Source organism: Pyxicephalus adspersus, chromosome 3 (genome assembly GCF_032062135.1).
Source record: "Pyxicephalus adspersus chromosome 3, UCB_Pads_2.0, whole genome shotgun sequence".
Taxonomy (NCBI): Eukaryota; Metazoa; Chordata; class Amphibia; order Anura; family Pyxicephalidae; genus Pyxicephalus; species Pyxicephalus adspersus.
This window is the reverse complement of record NC_092860.1, coordinates 10,700,883-10,721,567: the sequence shown is the minus strand read 5'-3', so window position 1 is coordinate 10,721,567 and position 20,685 is coordinate 10,700,883. Positions and strand designations below refer to the sequence as shown.

Below are 20,685 nucleotides of genomic sequence, written 5' to 3'. Positions count from 1 at the left end.
TGCATTTCTTTGAATTGACATTGTTCTGTTTTTTTTTTCTTTGTCTGGTCGCAGGTGGCAGCAATCTGCTAAGTCATCCGGCATCTCTAGCAATCTGCAGCCCTCTGGAGCGAAGGCTGACGCATTGAGGGAAGAAATGGAAGAGGCAGCGAACCGCGTAGAGATCTGTAGGGTGGGTGGAGCCTCCGCTCCTGATATAAAAATATTGTCAATTCTCCAAACATAATGTGCAAAATACAACTGTCTGTTTGTGCTTCCTTCCAGGATCAGTTGTCAGCAGATATGTACAACTTTGTGGCCAAAGAAATAGACTATGCAAACTATTTTGAGACGGTAAGTAAAGAGGTTGCTGGGGATGAAACTGAACTGTAGCCAATCAGGAGATTGAAACAAATTACATGTAGCCAATCGGAGCCATAGATCATTCTAAGGATTACACTAGCCTGCAGCCAGATCAGTAGAATTTTTGGCAACCTATAGGCAAATGATAGATTAAAACATTGACTAGATCCACCAGTAGCCAACAAGATATTTGGAGCATTCAGAGGAATAGACGGGGCCAAGTGAAATGCCAGAAACCCTTACAGGCTGGGGTAATAAAAAGTTGGGTTGGTACCTATTTGGCCTCACTGTATAGGACATGCCCTGTTGTTCACTGCCCCCGTATAAAGGATTACCCCACCATCCCCATCTCCGGACCTATGGTGGCAATTCTCTGTTTTTTTATTTATTTATTGTGTTCCCTAAGACTTTAAATGGAGAGGGTCAAAAAGCAGTATTGCCCCCACCTTCATACACACAGCATTCCCAATGGTGTTCAAATTGAGTTCCATTAAATTCAGGAAGTCTTGCTCTTAAAAACTTAAATACTTTGTAGCTCGTTGCACTCCTGCATTGTACAATTAACCAATTTCATATCTTGCAGCTTATAGAAATCCAAGCTGAGTACCACAGGAAGTCTCTGGCTTTGCTGCAAGCCGTGATGCCCCAGATCAAAGCCCAACAAGGTGTGTATTGAGAAGTGCCCCCCTAAGTATGCATGTCTGGGGTGGTGTGCATGAGTATGGACTGGGTATTGATTGGGACTGATAGGACCATAGGTTGAGTTGGATTGTTTTAATAGATTTAAATAAACAACCAATTAATATCAGCTCCAAGATAAGAGATCCATTTTGCCAGATCACTGAAAGTTGGTCTGTGATTGGTTGTTGTGGTTTAAGAGTTAAGTGCAATTTCCTAAACAACCAATCAGAGATCACCCCTTAGCATTAGAGCTTGGGTAAATCGTTGTAAGCAGGGCTGTGATTGGTTGTTGTAATGGAAGAAAAAAATGCTGGGACAGCACAGATAATCTTGTATTCCTGCAATTCATTTCTCACCCTCTGCTTTGCTTGTTGGTCCTCCCAGAGGCCTGGATTGAAAAGCCATCATTTGGGAAGCCTTTAAAGGAGCATCTAACGGTGAGCGGTCGAGAGATTGCGTTCCCCATCGAGGCGTGCGTCACCATGCTGCTTGAGTGCGGAATGCAGGAGGAGGTAAAACGAAACATCTGCCATCACCCCCCTTCATCGGCTCTCCCTAATGAGTCCCTGGTGTGTGTTGTCAGCTGCATGTCATCAGCAGTGCCCGGTATCCGCAACGTATTCTCCGGTCTGGGAGTGATTAGTTGCATGAAAAGTGTGCTAAAGGTGACATTTCCTCGCGTAATCTGCTTCCTTAATAAACCTCTAGACCCGGACTGTAAAATTTGATGTCTGAAACTCAATTTTTCAATCTGTAACCATCAGACACTTCCTGTTATAGCATGACAACGTTTTGTTCCTGTGTCCCAATAGCATTTTGAGTTGTCACTTTGATGCACAGGCTTCCATTTGAATAAAATGTTGCAAATTATCTTTTTGAAATGACATTACAATGGTACAGAGGAATCTGTGTTGGTGCAGGGGTTGTGAATGGCCAAAGCTGTCAATGAGTGCAAAAAGTGTGCATGGGTGTAGTGCAGCCAGGGGGGCGTTGTGCGCATTGCTGCAGTGACTTTGAAGAAAAAAGTGCTGAATAAGCACCAAACTTTTTTGATTAATGGATGGCTAGCTGGATACAATTATCCGCTATGGATCAGTATCAAAGCCGTATCCTTTCCCAAATTCTATCATTGGCCCAGAGAGCCTGCAGGCTGTGCATACCCCCACCCCCAGGCACCCGGCTCCATCGCATTCTGCACTTTTCAGCTTCTGTGTCACCCGCGCTGTCCTCTGATTATAAAACATTTCTTACAATGAGGTCAAAGGAAGGGAAGAGCAGCCGCGTTGGTCCTTTTTATGAAATTCACCATCTGGGATCGATTTCCACTTCCCATGTGGTCGCCTTTGACATTCCTTGCGTTGTTTCATCTCCCCAGCATCTGCTGCGAGTGACTTAGCATGTCACTTATCAGCACCACCGGTCGCATTAACCTTCACGGGCCTGGCTGCTTGTGATTATGAAATTCAAGCAAAAATGACATTTTTTTTTAAATGTTTTGATATGTTTCGAAATGAGGAATTTGATGACTTGAGGTTCAGACTGAAGGGAGAGAGGCAGCACTAAGAGCCAATCAGATGTCCTGCCTTGATGTATTCTAGTAGCAGAGAGAGAAGCTCATCAGTCGCTTGCTGCTCCTTTACTGTCCAGTAAAACTGTGTGTGCAGGGATCAGACTAAGCTGTGTCTCAGACCTGCTGCAAATGGAGTTCTGCTTTACCAATTCACAGCATTGTAAATTGGTTGTCATCAAGGGGTTAAATCCTGAGCTGACAAACAAGTGAAATTCCCATGTGTAGTTCATCCTGAGGTTATAGATGGGTAATCGTGTCATTTTTAATTTTAGAGAGAGCGCACATTGCACTGTTACTGCTCTCCTTTTTTCTGACCTTCAATAAAACTGCGTTAGTCATTTTTCACCACTGATTTCTCATAGGGCGAAACGCGTTAGCAAAGCAGCTTTGTGCCTGGTGGGATGTCAGTGTATTTTTAAGAATAAAGCTTTTTGAATGCCCCAAAAAAGAAGTTGTAGGGGTGTGGCTTGTTCAGAATTCAGGGATTCCCATTGGCTGCCCTGCCATGGGTTCTGTAAGCTGCGTCAGCGAAGGTCACGCAACTCCAGCATTGCTTCTAATAAACTTTATTCACTCCATGACTCTTATCGTCTTTCCCTTCTTTCCCCTTCCAGGGTTTGTTCCGAGTGGCTCCTTCGGCCTCCAAACTGAAGAAGTTAAAAGCTGCCTTAGATTGTTGCGTCGTCGACGTGGCGGAGTACTCGGCAGATCCGCACGCTATTGCAGGTTGGTGCCCTTCTCCTAATAAATATTTCTATTTTACAAAGGAATTCCCAGAGCACCCTGGGTTGGCAAAAGTGGCAACTCAGGGCAGCATGGTAGCTCAGTGGTTAGCACTCCGGCCTTTGCAGCATTAGGTCCCAGGTTCGAATCTCAGCCAGGACACTATCTGCCTGGAGCTTCCCCCTAAATTGACCTTAGACTACAATATTGACATATGAATATGGTAGGTACATTGGATTGTGAGCTCCTTTGAGGGACAGTTAGTGACACAACTATGGACATTGTACAGCGCTCTGTAATATGATGGCGCTATATAAATACTGTGTAATAAGAATAACTCAGCAGAAGCCTGCATTTTAAATTCTTTCTCTCATTGAGGCTCCAGGGCCTCAGCTTAAGCTACTGAGCTGGGTAAACAAAAAGGCTCATTTACAGGCAAACAACATGCATATGTTCAATGCACTTACAGTGTCCTGTGACAGGGTCTCTTTATGCTTCCCTAATACTGGACTCATACAGATCCCTTTTTATATAATTTGAGTTCCAGCTCTGCATTTACTGTATCTCTGATATATTAAAACTCCCCAAGACTGGAGAAGATTGACTAACATGGGTGAACCTGGAAGATCAAACAAACCTGAATAGATTTCTTAAAATCATTTGCTAATTTTTGGCAAATCTTTTTAATCCTGGACCAGAATCATTCCAGGTTTGTTGGATCCCCAAGGTTCTCCCATGATAGTCTATCTTCTCCAGCCTTGGAGAGGCCCAGTGCTTCTTTAGCGAGAGCATTGAAGGTATTTCTAACCACAGATATGGTTACAAGAAAGAGCGGATGTCCTCTTTAAATGCATTTTTGGGTGCACTTTGCACTCTACCCCTGGGTCAATTAACTCTTCTGATGGTGATTTATTGTTTCAGGGGCATTAAAGTCTTACCTCCGAGAGCTTCCAGAGCCCCTCATGACGTTTGAGCTGTACGAGGAATGGATCCAAGCTTCCAAGTGAGTCCGCTCTCTGATATCAGCAATGTAATGGGTTATAGGGACATCTGCAGTGGGAGAGATATCGGGTTCCAGCTGGGACTTGTAGTACAGGTGTAGGGAGCTTCATCCATTTGAGGATTTCATACATGAGAGATAAATCCTATAAAAGCTGGACAAAGTTTTTAGAACACAGCTTATGTCCAGCTCTGTCCAGAACCCCCCAAGAAATTGCTGGATGCCAAAACGCGCCGTTGAATAAATCCGGTAACAATGTAACAAATGTTTTGCTGTAATTATTATTTCATTGATCTGTAGATCAATAGAATATCACTTTTTTCAAAAAAATTTGTTCTTCTTTTGGAATTTGTAACTCTAATCAGTCCCATTTAACTCATTCCTCCCCCTTCTCGCAGTAGCTATTATGTTTCCTCTGATTTCCAATTTAATTGCTTTGCTATCTGATGTATTTAATATGGTTATTTCTGAATAAATAGGCCGATAGTGGAAATGTAAAAACTGGTCCAAATGGGGCAAGAGAGAAAAAAGGTTACAATTTAATACAAATGTAAAATTTAATTTAAAGCACATTTTTTTAATATCTTTTATGTAAGGATGAGTAAACCCCTGTCAGCTTTTTAATTTCTTTGCCTATATCAACCAAAATCAACCTCTCTTTCATATACAAAAACTAAAACAAAACTTACTGTATTTTTGAGGAACCCTTAATCTCCCCACAATCTGACTCCAGTAGGTCCCGTGCTGTCCCGGTTGCCTTTTTTCAGGTGCAGCCATTATTTTCTGGCGCCATGGGATCTCGCACTGCGCAGGCGTTTTTTTCAGTTCCGGAAATGCCCCTTATGATACATACCCAATCTTGGGGCAGTCTGAATGGTGCATGAATATGTACCATGGTATATGTGACATTGGTTTCCCAGGAGGTTGCTGGGAAGGGGTTTCCCCTTCAGTCTTTACTGCCACGGCAGTAAAGGTGGAAGGGGAGGAGTCACAGACAGAAACCCCTGAACCCCTCATATCAGACTCCTCCTCCAAAAAACTGACAATCTAACTCCCTGGAACCTCCATCATAGATACACACTCTGGGCCAGGTTGTGTGTAAACTAACTACGGTAATTGGGTCTGTTTTGCATTTAAAAAAAATATATAAATATATTTATATAATATATAAATATATGTTTATAAAAATTAAAACAAAGAAGAAGATCCAGATGGGAATTGTTTATGTTGGGTTACCAACAAAGGCTTCAGAGCATGGGCCATGTAGCTGCACTGCCTACGTTTGCTTATACGGGCATACCGCCAGTTTGAGGACACCTACGCCTATGACCCCTATGTCATATCCACACTCAGCCTTGTATGATCTGTGTCTTATTCCCCCATCACAGCATTCAGGATCAGGACAAAAGGCTTCAGGCTCTGTGGAACGCTTGTGAGAAGTTGCCGAAACCCAACTACAATAACTTCAAGTAAGAGGACCTTGGTACAATGCCGCCATTTTTAAATTTTTATTTTGGCTATGGCATTTGGTAGAAAAGTTTTGGGATTGCCCATAATATTCATCCAAATATTTATCCAATGTCTCCCATTGTGGTAGATGGTGGTGTTTCTATCACTTTTTGGTCATTTGTATCTACCTTCTCCTCCTTCCTTATTATGACCCATTATTACTCCTCCAGTCTCCACTCGGTTGTTTTGTATCTTGGGCGTCTTAGCATCTTCCCTTCTACCTCATAACCTTTGAGACCCATCGTTGCTTCACCAGTTTCCATACAAACATTTTGTTCTCTCTCCTGTCCCAGATACGTCATCAAGTTTCTGTCCAAGTTGACAGAGTTTCAAGACGCAAACAAAATGACTCCCAGCAATATGGCCATCGTGCTGGGGCCCAACCTTCTCTGGCCGCTAGCAGAAGGGTAAGTTAGCCAAACTTGCTCAAGCTCCCTTACAACACCGTGAAATTTTGAGTTTCTTCAGTTATTATCCTTAAATTTGCCCAATTGTTTCCTTCTTTCCCAACCCATGCAGTAATATCACGGAAATGATGACCACCGTCTCGCTGCAGATTGTAGGGATTATCGAACCAATTATACAACATGCAGATTGGTTCTTTCCAGGCGGTGAGTGCAGAGATTCGTATTGTCCAAGAGCTCAGCCTCATAAAAATTTTCTTTGAAGTATTGACAAACACAAATTTTACATCAAACCTATGTCTCACACAGAAATTGAGTTTAACGTGACTGGGAACTATGGCAGCCCCATACACACCAACCACAATGCAAACTACAGCTCTATGCCCTCGCCAGACATGGACCACTCGGACCGCAAGCAGCACGACCAGGCTAGGAGACCGCTTAGCGTGGCCACGGATAACATGATGCTGGAGTTCTATAAAAAGGATGGGTATAATCTTTTTATTATGTTACTCGTTTGTGTTCTAAAAAGTTTTGGAAGTATCTTGTGGGTGAGCTCACAAGAGGATTGGCATCATTTCCTGGAGCCTGTTATCTGTGATACCTTTCCTACAGCTAGTTATGAGATGACCTCAGTTTCAGCTGATACCCATGGGGTCGGCAAATGCTTTCTTGTTTGTGGGATACTATTAAACACCCCATAGGTGGCATTTGTAAGAAAGAACTATTTGAGCGGCCAGAGGACCAGTATGGTTATCATGAGTGCTCCTCAGAACGAGCAGTAGGCAATTGGATCTTCCAATGCTGTGCAGTTGGAAAATCCAATTGTCAAATCAGGGTCTCGTGTCCAAGATCTTACTGGTTTTTCATGTTCTTAAAGAAAAATCAGAAAATCAGAGAAAGAGAATCAGATGAAGGCTGCCATTGCTGGTCTCCTAGAAGAAGGATGCATAACCAGCAGATGTTTTTGGACACCTGACCATCACACCTACTATAAAGAATTCCCAAATGTTTGAGGATACCTTACCAAATTAGTTCAAGTGTTTCAATTGCTGTTAATACTCCATCATATGAAGTCATTGTAGGCAGTTGTGCTCTTCCAGCCTTGTGGTTACAGTTTGCGAAGACCCTTTTCTGTTCCACCATGACTGAACCTCCATAACAACATGGTTTGATCAGTTTGTTGAGGAGGAACTTGAGGGTCCTGCACAGTGGCCTGACCTCAACCCTACTGGAGAGCTTTGGGGTGAATTGGAAAGGCGAGACTGGTCTTCTCATCCAACATCAGCACCTGGCTTTACAACCTGACACCCTCCAAAATATTGTGGAAAGCCTAGAAGAGTGTAGGCTGGCATGGTGGTCCAACTCCATATCAATGGTCATGAGATGCCCAACAGCTCACATAAGTTTACTGGTCAGGTGACCACATACATTGTCCACATAGCGTAGTCTCCCAGCTGCCATTGGACTGCCAGATCCTCACTTATATGATTTAGTAGGCATTGGTCAAGTGATCAGAATTTCAGATGCAGTAGTTAATATTATTTTGTATTAGGGTTCTCTATGGATGTATTTTACCAAAATAGGTTTGTGGCAATAGATCTGCTGATGTGAATCCAAATCTGGTTCATCAGTAATGGGCTTGTTGGGTTGGCATAGATTAAAGAAAGGAAAGAGATTTCTCTCTTTCCTTCCTTTAATCTATGGTGAGGTCCAGCTATTTGGACATTCTGGCACACCATCAATAGATGGGCAGTATTTCTTGAATTAGGGGTACCCGGTTAGCAACATTTTCCCTAAATTGTTAGGTTGGCATATTTTAATCAACAAAATGTATTTACTCTTTCATATAAAGTATAGATTTTATTAGTAGCAAAATATAAAAACATCATATTAAACAGTTTTTGTTGTTACATAACCAAAAAGTTAACAAACTATAAAGTTTTGTTGTACATAACCAAAAGAATATCAGTACACTCTCTTAACGTATAAAGACAATATTTACTTCTTTTGAGCCATATATCTTATCAGGCATATAGGTTGGGAGAGTGTACTTATATCTTTTTTGGTTATGTACTATGTAACAAAAACATTTTTTAATATGATGTTTTTATATTTTGCTAATAATAAAATCTATATTTTATATAAAAGAATAAATAAATTTTGTTGATTAAAATATGCCATGTGGCTTGTCTTTAATACACCTTAGAGGATTGCCTCATAAGGCTTTGTAGGGTTGACCTTTTTATACCTGCCTGGTTTTTAGTTTTAGAAAGAGAATATCAGCAAAGAGCAGTATTTGATTTTAAAGGTTTGCAGGGATGCAGTGTTAGCAATTGTGTAAATGACCTCCAAGCATTAGTAGTATGCAGTGTTCTCCCCAGCCCCTTTTAGCCGGGTGCACTACCCAGCACTTTTCAATAACCACCCAACTATTTTGGGTTCACAATACAGGGGCCACCACCAGCCCACAGCTTCTTCCCACCCAGCTTAAAAATTCCAGGGAGATTACTAATTTGTAACTGCAAAATAGTTTTATGAAGGTTTAGGGTTAACACAGTTTTTGCTGCCCTTGTTATTATTAGGAAGATCCACCATCTCTAATTGTAACCATTCTGATAGCAAATCCAAACCAAATCCTCCAATGGGGGGGGGGGTCACCTATCCCTGAGATAAAATTATTGATCATGCTCCATTCTGATTGGAGAGCTGTAGCTCCGACTCAGCTGGACCACAGCTTCAACACTGAGAGCAAATATTCTCTTTGCAGCTTGCTGGATGGTGTCAGGATTTTCTGCTTAGATTTGCCTTTGACTTTGCACACCTTTTGTTTTGATAAACCTGGAATTCTTTTTTTGTTTTTGGTTGATTTTATTTCTGAAAGTCCAGTTGGCCTTTAATGTTGTCTTCATGCACTCTTTTTTATCCATGTTGACCTTTGTTAAGTCAGTTTTAGGAAATAACTGCATTGCACGTGAAACTGATTATTTCGTTGTGATAGATATTTTGATATTTTAGAAGTTACTTTTTGCATAATGCTTTATCAGTTATTTCCTATTTAATGTACAGCTCTGCGTAATATGTTGGCGCTAAATAAATCCTGTTTATTAATATTATTATTATTATTGTTATTAATAATAATAATTTAAATCATCGGCCATCAGCTTTCCCCCCCCCCCTGTTTTTATCAATGCAAGTCAAAGCATTCTTTGGTATTAAACTTGCACAAAAGCTGCAAAGTTTCTCCAGAATCCTTTTAGGGAAAATAATGGTTTTGGGGACTACAATCTGCATACACAAGGCATGTGTTTGTATATTTAAGGTTGGGTTACAATTATTCTGACACTCCAAATTGCAATTGCTGTTTATTCTACTTTACAATTGCCAAAGCAGCAATGTAATGCCAGGTCCTGGCTGTGTGCAGGGAGCTTAGAATAGGAATTTCAGGTCTGGGCCCTCCCACCTGGATAGTGTCATCTGCTACCCCTAATTGGAAATCCTAAATATAAAGCATATTATAATGGTTTAAAGTTGAGCAGGAAAGCTGAGTTTTATGGGGAATATATAGCAAGCATTGCCTCATTGTACTGTCAAACATGTTTCATGCAGTAGGAGCTTAGAGGAAGAGCACAAGCTCTCCAAGTTACCTAAGCACGGGTTCTCTGGGTTATAAAGTGTAGAATATTTGTGGTTCATCAGGAAGGCTGAGTATAAGCATCATGTGAAACAATTGGCATAAATGTAAATCAGTGTTGTGTATATGGCTTCGGCGACTTTGCAGGGCTCAGTGTTAGATTATACAGCAGCCGGAGCTCCTCCCTTTTTCAGTGTCTCTCCACGCTAACGGTGCTTGTGTTTTTGTCCATGCAGCCTTAGGAAAATTCAAAGGTAAGATGTACCTCCCTGACTTGGCTCTCCGGCCCATGTGTGTCCTGTAGTCTACTGTCCCATCCCACATGGTCATCTGTCTCTCACCCGGTGCATGTCCAACCAAAATGTGTGCATATCTGTCTGTTCTGTGTAACCGTTTCCTTGGCCAGTCAATTGTTTTAATATTTTTATAGCACCAATAAAGTTTTAGAATACATGTCATATGTGGTCAAAGAAGCTTACAATCTAATGTCCTCAAATAGCTTTCTAAGCAATGGGAATGTTCTCATTTTTTGTCATTGGTGCATTTGCAGCGCTTTAGGTGCCCTTATAACAGGGGTAGTGACAGGCATCCAACAACAGCATCCACAATGGCTGTTTGGTAACCACAAGTCTCTGGGTAATACAAGGAAATTGTGTTGATTAAATCAAGAGCTCCAATTTTGGTGCAATACAATTGCAAGGAAAGCAGATTGGGTGAAAGCAACACAAGCACAGGGAAAATGTGCCTAGGAATTGAACCTACAGTACTTCGAACACTGCAGTTTAAGTAGGGAAGGGTAAGTGCCCCTGCATGTTTTACAATTTGGTGTGCAAGGAAAAAACAGGAGGTATAAAGCTCAGATTTGATCTTAATTAGATAGACTCTGGTATCATAAACCTCCAAGCGTTTCAGGGGTTTAATGAATCCCCTTTAACCAGGCCTTTGTACTCTTTAACAGTAAAAAAAAAAAAGGGGTATTTAGTGTGATTAATAACCATCTGGAGGGATGACACTAATTACCCTTCAGCATGCCAACATTTTTATTAGCCCAGTACAGTCATCATTCAGCATTTCCCAGCCCTACGGAAGGGAGAGCCTTTGAACCCCTGAAACGTGTTGGGTTTTTATTAATACACCAGCCTGACTAAAATTCAGTTTGGAATTCTTTCCCTTCTGCTTTTGGTGTTTCCTTTTTGGCATTCCCTGTCCTTATTTAAGCAGTGGAAAGGTAATGATCCTGGCAAGAATGCTGTCCAAGGAACAGTGGTCGGAGGTCCACTTTGCTCCGCGTCCCCCATTGTAGCATTCCCCTGTCTAGTTTTGCTTAGGCAAAAAGTGTGAAAACAAAAATTTAGTGAGAAGGGACACTTTCTGGTGACAACAAGCAATAAAAAATGTTATCCTTAAGATGTGTTTATATACTTTAAAATGGGACTTGAGTCCACAGTGGTTATCACTGGGACAGTAAGTGGCAATGGATATCCAGGCAAAGTTTCTGATCCTTCCTTGCACTATCCAAAAGTTTGGGTTGGAGTTCCAGTTTAAATAATCCCATTTGTGGTCAGGATGCCCAAGACGTCTCTTGTTTGCAGAGATTATTGACGGGAATTTGCCCATTCTCCAGTAACAGCTCTCAGACTGCAGCTGTCCACTGGGAATTTTAATGTACTCATTAGGAGGCTTTTCAATGGTTCAGCTTTTTTTGGCTTCTCAAAGCTTGTGCTCACTCCCTTTCGCAACGTCTTCGTCTGGCCATATAGGATAATCATTATTGGTTCATTTTGCTGTAAAATTTGAGGCCCTAAAACGCTTGTAAAAAGAGTTTGGTTTCTGATAATGGCAATGATGGACTATAGCACATAACTTTTATTGTTCATAGAATGTTGAACTTGGTGTCCACCATGGTGGAATGAAGGAATCTCAGGAAAGATTGGTTGCAAACCAATTCAATATGGTGCAAACCTGAATGACAAATTAAGAGTGGACATGTGATAATTCTTTTTTTTTTTTTTTGGAGCTTGAAGAAACAGGGAATTATTTTAGTTCCACCCCTTACAGTACCTACAATTTGTTTGGTTAAGGACAATGATGGCCAATTTACTGGATATCGGGTGCTTCATCTGAACTCCCCAGGGGGGTAGCGGATAATAATTAATCAATACAGTTCTAGAGGGCCTGACCAGAGATTATGGACACTAGGAGACAGTCAGGGCCTGCAGGGGTGCTACAGGAGACTAGAATTTTAGTACATTCTCAGTAAGTACCAAGGGGCTCCAAATAACCCAAATGGATCAAAAAAAAATTTCTGGATCAAAAAATAAAAATGCACCCCTTTAATACACTCAAATCATTTTGTAGATATTCAAGGATTTCATAAGTGTCTGCATTTATTTCTAATACTGGTTTGCACAAACAATCCTCTGACAGAAGTACTCTAATCATAATATTGCTCTATTGAAAACAAGTTTGGAAATACCTGACTCTGGGCAACTCAAAACGTGCAAAAAGTTGGTTGACTGGGCTGAAAATATTTTAGTTGTTTGTTATCTTTATATTGGTAGATTGACTCGCCTGCCGTCTTTATTTTCCTTCTAAAGACTCCAACCATGACGCTCATCAGATTGGATCTCTGATGCTTCCAGTAGGCCATGACAAAAATGGATTATGAAAATGCATTGACTTTAAATGTTGTAAATGTTGCAGCTGAGCACTTTCAAAAATCTTTGGAGTGTATGGAGTCACCTTTCAAATATTTTTATTTTCAATGGTTCCACCTAGTGCTTTCCAATGCCAAATTTATACCTATAGTGGTGGGTATTGTTCATGGCCATCATGTGTAGGGCTCTTGGTGCCACAGAAATTGATATCACGCATCTTGATCGCTTACAATGTGTTTTACTGTTGATTTTAATTACCAGGATTTACACATGGTGGCCATTTTTAGTATCCATTGGGTTCTTTTATTGGTTTTTAATTGGTAATGATGGAGCTTTGAACCCAGATGAAGAATTTAGAATTTTCAAAAGCACCTTAGTTTGGAATATAATAAAAACCGAATTTGATATAAACGTTCTGTAGGTAACTGGTTTGAGAATTCATGCTCAGAATTGTATGTTTTATATTGTTTCATTGGACGATCTGCTGTTTTCCAGGTGGGATGGTGTATTGATGTTTAATGTTGTGTGTGATTTTTTGTTTTTTATTATATTGTAACCTGTTGTTGTTTTATGTTTTCGTTTTTCGTTCCCCACTTCGGGGACCTTGTTATCACACTGTTTTCTGGCTCAGTCTTTTTCTTTTTCTCTAACCTCCTTTATAGAGATGGTAAGCAGATGTCTTTGTATTCCCCCCATAGCATGGGCGTACGGGTGATGGACACTTCTTGGGTTGCCCGCCGCGGTTCTTCCTTAGTCCGCAAAGGCCCCTCCACCCCGCCCGCCGTGCAGCCCCCTGCTCCTCCGCTCGAAACCGCAGTCACACCTCAGTCACCAAACCCCGACTTGTCTGTAGAAAGTCCCTCCCCTACTCCTCCCAGTAGCAGCTCGCAGCCGGGTCCTGAGAGGACAAGGTAAGCACTCAACCGCCATCACCTCCACTTTTCATTTCGCCACCCTGTCTTTCTGAACACCCTAAATGCGATTCTCTCTCCAAAGACCGCTTTTAGGTTTACCAACTACGCCCATCCATTGTTGGTCACAATTTGGCTGTTTTTGACGCTTTTTTGCCATGCACATGCAATTCAACAATATAGCAACAAAACATTTCTCAGGGCTGTGTTGTCTTTAGACTAAATCTATTAGTAACATTTAACCTGAGGAGTAGCCAGTTGGTGGCCACCCCACTCCCAAAACCCTAGCTATCCTTAGCGAAAAGAACTTAACCTTGAGTGTATGCTCTTATTGTTTTAGTCAGGTAAATACTTTCCCCTGGGACAAGCTAGAGATGGGTAAGTGAACTAGAATTTGGGGACAAGGTTATTGGCTCCATGTGGATTCACCTTTTCATGCTTTTGCACCACATTTGTTGAAGAAGGAAGTTGAAGGTGGTTGGGGCTTAGTTCAAAAGTTAGTCAAGCCAATAGAATTTTTAGAAATGGCCAACAGATGCACAGTAAAGTATTTTGAGACCCAGTTGTGGAAGTATGTTGTAAACCATCACTCAACTATACTCTTTCCTACAAGAATGCATTTACATTGACTGTCAAAATGGTGGCAAGTTGCCTCTGTTTTTTGCTGATACTCAAATGTCTCATTTTTGTCTGGTGATTGTCTGCATGTGATGACAGGTAGATGAGATATTTAGACACCAGGAACAAAAAGTGTAATGGAAATGATGGAAGCTGTCTTCAGAGACCACATCTAACATTTTTCAGCAGACAACTCTACCGCAACTGGGTGGAAGAAATGCTTGAATCCATACTTGCACCAACTCATGAGAGGTTTCAAAACACCACTTCTATTATACATTGATCAGCCAAAAACTACTGAATGGTCAAATAAATACTATTGATTATCTCGTTACATTAGTGCATATCATGGGATTGGAAATATATTGCAGCAAGTCAATAGTTGGTTCTCGAAGGTGATTAGTTGGAAGCAGGAAAAATGACAAGAGTTCGGATTTTAGCGTCTGACAAAAGTCAAATTGTGATGGTTGAACGTTGGGTTAGAGCATCTCCAAAATGGCAGGTCTTGTAGGGTGTTCTCAGTATTCAGTGGTTAGTACCCACCAAATGTGTTCCAAGGGAGGACAACTGGTGAACCAGAGATGGGGTTATGGGTGCCAAAGGCTCATTGAGGAGGAGTCTAGACTCTCTGGTCCAATCCCACATGGACTTGCTCTGGTTAAAAGCATGCAATAATAAAAAGTAGGTGGCCTAGTCTAAATAATCATTCAGGTACATGGGGTTTGTACCTCTGGAAGTAGTTTGCACTTTGAGAAGAAAGCCAGTCAGTGTGATCTAAAGTACATGTACGAGGCTGGAAAGGTGGACTATTATGGGAGAACCTGGGTGGTCCGGCAGACTTGGAATAGATCTGGTCCAGGATTGAAAACATTTCCCAACTAAGAGGAATATATTTTTAGGAAATCATTTCCAGGTTAGCTGACTCACGGTTCTCCCATGATAGTCTATCCTCTCCAGTCTTGGAGGGCTTTAATAAATTAGGCCCAATGCCTTGATATCACAGGACATCTTCAGACTCCACATTCCTCAATAGAAAACTGTTTCAGTGGTACAACAGGTACCTAGCCAATTTTAGAAAGGTGGTTTTAATATTTTGGCTGATCATAGTATATAGGTTGAGTTCCTCAATGGTGCATTGTGAATAGGAAGCCTCCTTTTACGTCCCTCGTAGATTGATTATTGACTTGTATGTTTCATGTCCTCTAAAACCATCAAGCAATGGCTCCTGGGGGTCTACAGCAGCCATTTTGTTTTGTTTGTTGCTCATATGATATCTGCCCCCCTTTTCTGGACCTAAAAGCGGCCTGCTTGCAACACAAAGCAACATCATACTGCTTTGCCATATGCGTGGCTAGCGGCCTGTGCCTCACCCCCTCACTCACCCACTTTGCGGCTGCCTGCTGGTCAGTCATTGCGCCTTTGCTGCTTTTTAATTTATAACACAGCTTCCTGCTCTATTTTTGTCTCATGTGTCTGCTTTAAATGGCTTTTTGAGCCCAGCAAATCAGGGACATGTCAAGAATGCAGTGTGAAAATCCAAAACGTTGCCTGTTTGTCTACTTTTTATAAGTCAATCTGAGACTGGAGAATAGAGCTGTTTCTATATCATTTACCAGTTCCTAAAGGGAATCTCCATCAAGCTGCAGATCTGTCCTTTAAATAATTTGTTGTCAGAACTTCTCTTTCTGCTACTGCTCCATGATTGGCTGGTCTCTTCTGCAAATTGGTTAGGCAGCCAATTCTAAACCAGTTTAGTTCCACTTAGTCAAGGCAATTTAAAAGGGGATTTTATTGGGACCGGTTGTGTCCACAGTAAGGCGGGTTAAATGGAGCCTCTGGCAATTATTCTGCTCCGTTGAGGTCAGTGGCAATCTGCTGACTCATATTGGATCTTCTTGGCCTACACTAAACAAAATATTCTTTGCCTAAATTTGCCCTTAGAAGTCAAGATTAGGAATCCCTGCATATTAGATTGTGTCTGCTTTTATATGTTGTCTTTGTACAGAGTTGCATGTTTTGTGATTGTATGTGTTTGTGCGTGTTCGCTATATATGTGTCATGTCTGCAGCTACCATAATATCTGCACTCCGTCGCTCTGTGTTATACAGCGCAATGGCTTTCTCGCCAATTTGTGACTTTATTTTCCAGCCCTTCGCACTTCATATCATATCTTACACATGTTGGGTTCTTCCTTGTACAAATATTTTTGCTCTTGTTTTCTGTTTTCTATGTTTTTTTTTTGTTTTTTTTTTTTGTTTTTGTTTTTTTTCTCCGCAACCCAACACCGAACAGCGGAGATGAGATTTCGCCCCAGTGGTCGGATTCCTGTTACAACTACCCTTCCCCAGAAGATGACCGACCCCTCTCGTACCCTACCCTCCATCCTCACCCTCCAAAAGCTCCGCCATCTGTCAGGCCTGACGCTACCTCTACCTTTCGGTGGGCTGGTTACAGCCAAACTTTGCCTCCTTCCCCTCCGAAGCTTGACATAAACTCCAACCCTAAACCTTGCTTTTTGCACCTCACTAAGCAAAGCTCCCTTTCTGAAACTCACGCTTCTGAGCCTAACGTCTCACCCCTTTACATCAAAACCCCACTCGTCCTAACCAAACCTGACCCATCTGGTAACCCTAACCTACCCGCAATGTCTGCCTCGCCCCCATGGCTCAGCTGTTCCTGTGCTCGAGACAAAGGAACCAAGCTGACTAGGTAATTAAAAATAGATTTGCTGTGTATCTAATAAAACTGCCTCGCCATGGAAAGGATGTTGAGTTCAAGGGATTACTAGATCGAGTCAGTGTTCATTTTGGCAGGTAATCATTTAGACTGCTATGATAAATTCTGCAGATTTTCAGTGGCTTTGTGCTTAAGCTCCAGCAAATTCCCCCAAAGGACGTGCGAGGCTTAAAATATCCGTAGGGGTCCGAAGGCAGCAAATCTCAACTTCGCTCCTTTGCACAATGAGTCAGCAAACATCATGAGTCAGTCTCACAGCAAAGTCTATTGACTTCATGAAAATAGTTTCTTCTACAAGGAGAATTAGATAATAAGAAGGATAGATTTCAACGATCAGTGCCAGATCAATAGTGCCAGAGATGATAAAGCTGGATTAGTCAACAACGTTTGTCTCTTTACTTGTGGGAGATGATTTTTTATGGTCTAGCAAAAAAGTTGAGGTTGTCCAGATATTTTTACTCAACACACCATGATGACAGTTCCCATGTCAAATCAAGGCGGGAGAATTTCTGGTCCTGTTCTTTTAAAGTTGAAGATGTTTCTCAGCCATCCAAGCAGCTTTTTCAATTCTACCAAAGGGTAGCTGGGTACTGATGGTTCATTTCTACCAATGGGTTCAGTTGCTACCAATGGGTAGATATGTAATGATGGTTAGGTTCTACCAGTGGGTTCAGTTGCTACCAATGGGTACTTACAGTTCAGTTCTACCAATAGGTTCAGTTGCTACCAATGGGTAGATGGGTATTAATGGTTCAGTGCTACCAGTGGGTTTAGTTTCTACCAATTGGTAGACGGGTATTGATGGACTAGTTCTACCAATGGGTTCACTTTCTACCAATGAGCAGATGGGTACTGATGGTCAAGTTCTACCAATGTGTATATGAGTACTGATATTCAGTTCTACCAATGGGTAACAGACAAAGCAACTTGAAATGTTTCAAAACATCTTCAACGTTACAAGAACAAGTGCAGTTGAGTTACACTAATTACTTTTAGATATTCAATGTCCTGGATAAAAGAGAACCTGCACGGACTCAAGGGGGGAGAAGAAACTATTAAAACAGACTGATGATAGGCAAGGACCTAGTAAAGGCACAGAATACTGAAAAGATTTTGCTCTTAAGATTTATTTCCTTGAGCTGCACTATATAGTATGAAAATAATCTGGCAATGTAGCTTTTCTATGAAAAGTTGAGCAGATTATGAATTTGTACACCGTTGCCCCTTTAATGAGAAATAATTGGAAACAGAAATGTTGACAATTCTGCTTGTTTTACGAGCCTCCCAGGAATTTTTAGTATGATTAGCTTAAATTAAATCTTATATCTAGCTAGTCAAATATCCATTATCTAAAGAAAAACTTCTTCATATTAAGCTTCTTGAGGAGCCATGGGAATACAATTTTCAAAAAGCTGGCAAATTCTATAATGTATATGATCCTGAAAGATGTTCATAGGTTTTCCAAAAAATTAAGTTTTATTTGATCAATGCTGAAAAACTAATTGGGCACCTGTCAGATAAAATGTTGAATTTTGATTTGAAATCTTTATTGTAGTTTTTAGACTTTCTAAAACAAAGGAATGAAAATGTAGTAGACACAGCGAAATAGATTGTTTTCTAATGTATAATGATTGGGCCAAGATATGGCTTTCCAGTCAGGGTAACTTTTTCATGCATGTTGCAAATTTCTTTTGCAGTACGTTAAAAGGGAAAGAGGTTTCTCCAGTTTCTGGACCAAAGGGAAGTCCAAGCACTGGCCATATGGTGTCTGCAGGTGGAATAGGCCTGAGCCAGCTTTCATCGGAACAAAGTCCTCATTCCCTTAGGAAAGGTACTTGCTAGATATGATTTAGTACTACAGTAGGCATCTGGCTGGTTGGTGGTAAGATCCCTAATATCAAGTTTGTGAAGGCTTTTTTCGCTACAGACATCAAGGGAATCTACTGCCCTATTGGGGTAAATTGTAACTAGTAGTGTACAAACTGGTCTCATGGTCTCAAATTTTTGTTTTTGTCTCCACAGCATCCAAGAAACTTGCACCAGTTCCACCTAAGATCACTTACACCCAGACAGGTGCAGTGTCAGACCAGTCAACGGGTCAGCCTTCTCCTGTCAGTCTTTCCCCAACCCCTCCCAGCACACCATCACCTTATGGACTCAACTACCAAGGCTCTCTTTCTTTGACCCCAAACCTGGCTTCTCCCCCACCTGTGACCAGCACTTTAACAAAAACCCGTCCTACTCCTAAACCACGGCAAAGGCCATCTCTTCCTCCACCCCAGCCGCCAAGTCAATCTGCTTCCAGTCCTCAGTCTTCGGAGAATAGTATCTTAGATGGTCTCTCTCCTGGAGATAGTATGTCTACAGGTAAGCAGGTTTCATCCTCCTTCATCTGGAGGATCTTTTCAACCATATCTAATAGAAAAAAATGTTGGTACTTAAAAAAACGTTTAAATATTTTGAACTGAAGACTCTTCTGGTCAACTTTGGTTTCTTTGGAAATGGACTGGTTTCAAAGCACTAAGTGTTCTGTTTTTTTTTTTTGTGTTCCCTTTGTCTCCCCTCGTTCTCCCTTCCTGTTTCCTCGCAGCCGTTTGACGTTGAGTGGCGCTGTGTTGGATATGTGTGAGGGGGAGTCTCCTGGTAAGCTAGAGCTTCAAGCGTTTCACACCCACCTTGACCATTCACTTGAAGGCAACCAAAAAGTATCTGTTGAGCACCCTGTTGGTCATATTGTTCTCACCATATGCATAATTTGCAGATTTTATTCCTAAGATTATTTCCCATAATTCTCAACATAAACCAGAGGCATACATATGCCAAACCATGAGGTTTCTAAACTGAGGACAAGTATGGTGTTTTATGCCTAGAAGGACTACTGATAATCTTTTCAAAAATTTAATAACCTTACCATTGGTTATGCCTATGATGGAGAATGTGCTGGACCTATGGGGATGTCAAATATTATTTTATGACCTGTTTTTTTTTTTCAGTCAACTTTGGTTGCCCACCCATGCTAAACCGTTGCCTCTTTTCCGTTCTTGGCCTGACTCCCAGTTGATGTTTGTACATGTAGCTGTCTTGACGAAAGTCATCAAAAACGCTTTTGGAATTGAACGTACCATGCAGTGCACATCACAAAACATTCTCTGGCACTTTGTAACGTCATACTCATGCTCCGCTCTCCTGTTGTATGTTCATTTTCAAGAACGTTAACACTTCTAGTTATACTTTTTCTGGTTGATGTTGCTGAGGTGCAACCAAACAGGACTTTAGTTGAGTAGTAGTGGACAGCTATGTGTAAGACCTCCCCTGTGGTGGCAGACTTCGCATGAGCCTGCTACCCCCTAAACGCATGGCTTAGCCTTTTAACGCTTGACAGATATGTCCACCAACACAAAGGTCTAACCGGGAAGGTGTGCGGTGTCGTACCCTGTGCTTCTAGCTGTTGTTTTGTTGCCTGTACCAACCAATGTGTTTATTGTAGATTGGTTTTTGAGCCATGATGTTGGTGAGATGTCTTTCTCCTGTCGTATTTTGGCAATATTTGGTGTAAAAACTGTAATAGTTCTGTGGATGTTTTAGCTATTTTTTTTAGGATTATCCAAACACACTTAAATATAAATCTAACAAACACTGTATGGTCAAAAGGTTGAGGATACCTGACCATTGCACCCACACTATATGGTCAAAAGTATGTGAGCACCTTTTCAATTTACCAGACTTTTCCGGTGAAGATTACAATTAGTTCTACATCACACAAAGATTTTGTAGACCATTGTGGTCTTCCAAATTTGTTGTAAATTTGGTGAAAGCCCTTTTTTGTTCCACAAGTGCTGTCCCTGTGTACAAAGCCAGCTCCAAAAAGAAATGGGTTGAGGTGCTTGATGTAGAGGAACT

The 20,685-nt window shown here is 41.3% G+C and overlaps 1 protein-coding gene across 6 annotated transcripts in view; it reads left to right on the top strand.

Annotated features, from left to right (window-relative positions):
- Positions 1-20,685, top strand: part of ARHGAP44 (Rho GTPase activating protein 44) — a 53,064-nt gene that overhangs the window by 26,000 nt on the left and 6,379 nt on the right. Inside the window, exons 7-22 of one of the 6 annotated variants that reach the window (XM_072403568.1) lie at positions 55-172; positions 265-333; positions 926-1,007; positions 1,408-1,535; positions 3,208-3,319; positions 4,238-4,319; positions 5,705-5,785; positions 6,119-6,232; positions 6,345-6,436; positions 6,539-6,719; positions 10,100-10,117; positions 13,219-13,431; positions 16,342-16,758; positions 18,483-18,616; positions 18,808-19,152; positions 19,376-19,428. In XM_072403568.1, the coding sequence (XP_072259669.1) occupies positions 55-172; positions 265-333; positions 926-1,007; positions 1,408-1,535; positions 3,208-3,319; positions 4,238-4,319; positions 5,705-5,785; positions 6,119-6,232; positions 6,345-6,436; positions 6,539-6,719; positions 10,100-10,117; positions 13,219-13,431; positions 16,342-16,758; positions 18,483-18,616; positions 18,808-19,152; positions 19,376-19,383 (2,194 nt within the window). In that variant the 3' untranslated portion in view covers positions 19,384-19,428. The remainder of the gene's footprint in view (positions 1-54; positions 173-264; positions 334-925; positions 1,008-1,407; positions 1,536-3,207; positions 3,320-4,237; positions 4,320-5,704; positions 5,786-6,118; positions 6,233-6,344; positions 6,437-6,538; positions 6,720-10,099; positions 10,118-13,218; positions 13,432-16,341; positions 16,759-18,482; positions 18,617-18,807; positions 19,153-19,375; positions 19,429-20,685) is intronic. The other 5 variants (XM_072403566.1, XM_072403567.1, XM_072403569.1 and 2 more) reach the window with 5 other exon arrangements.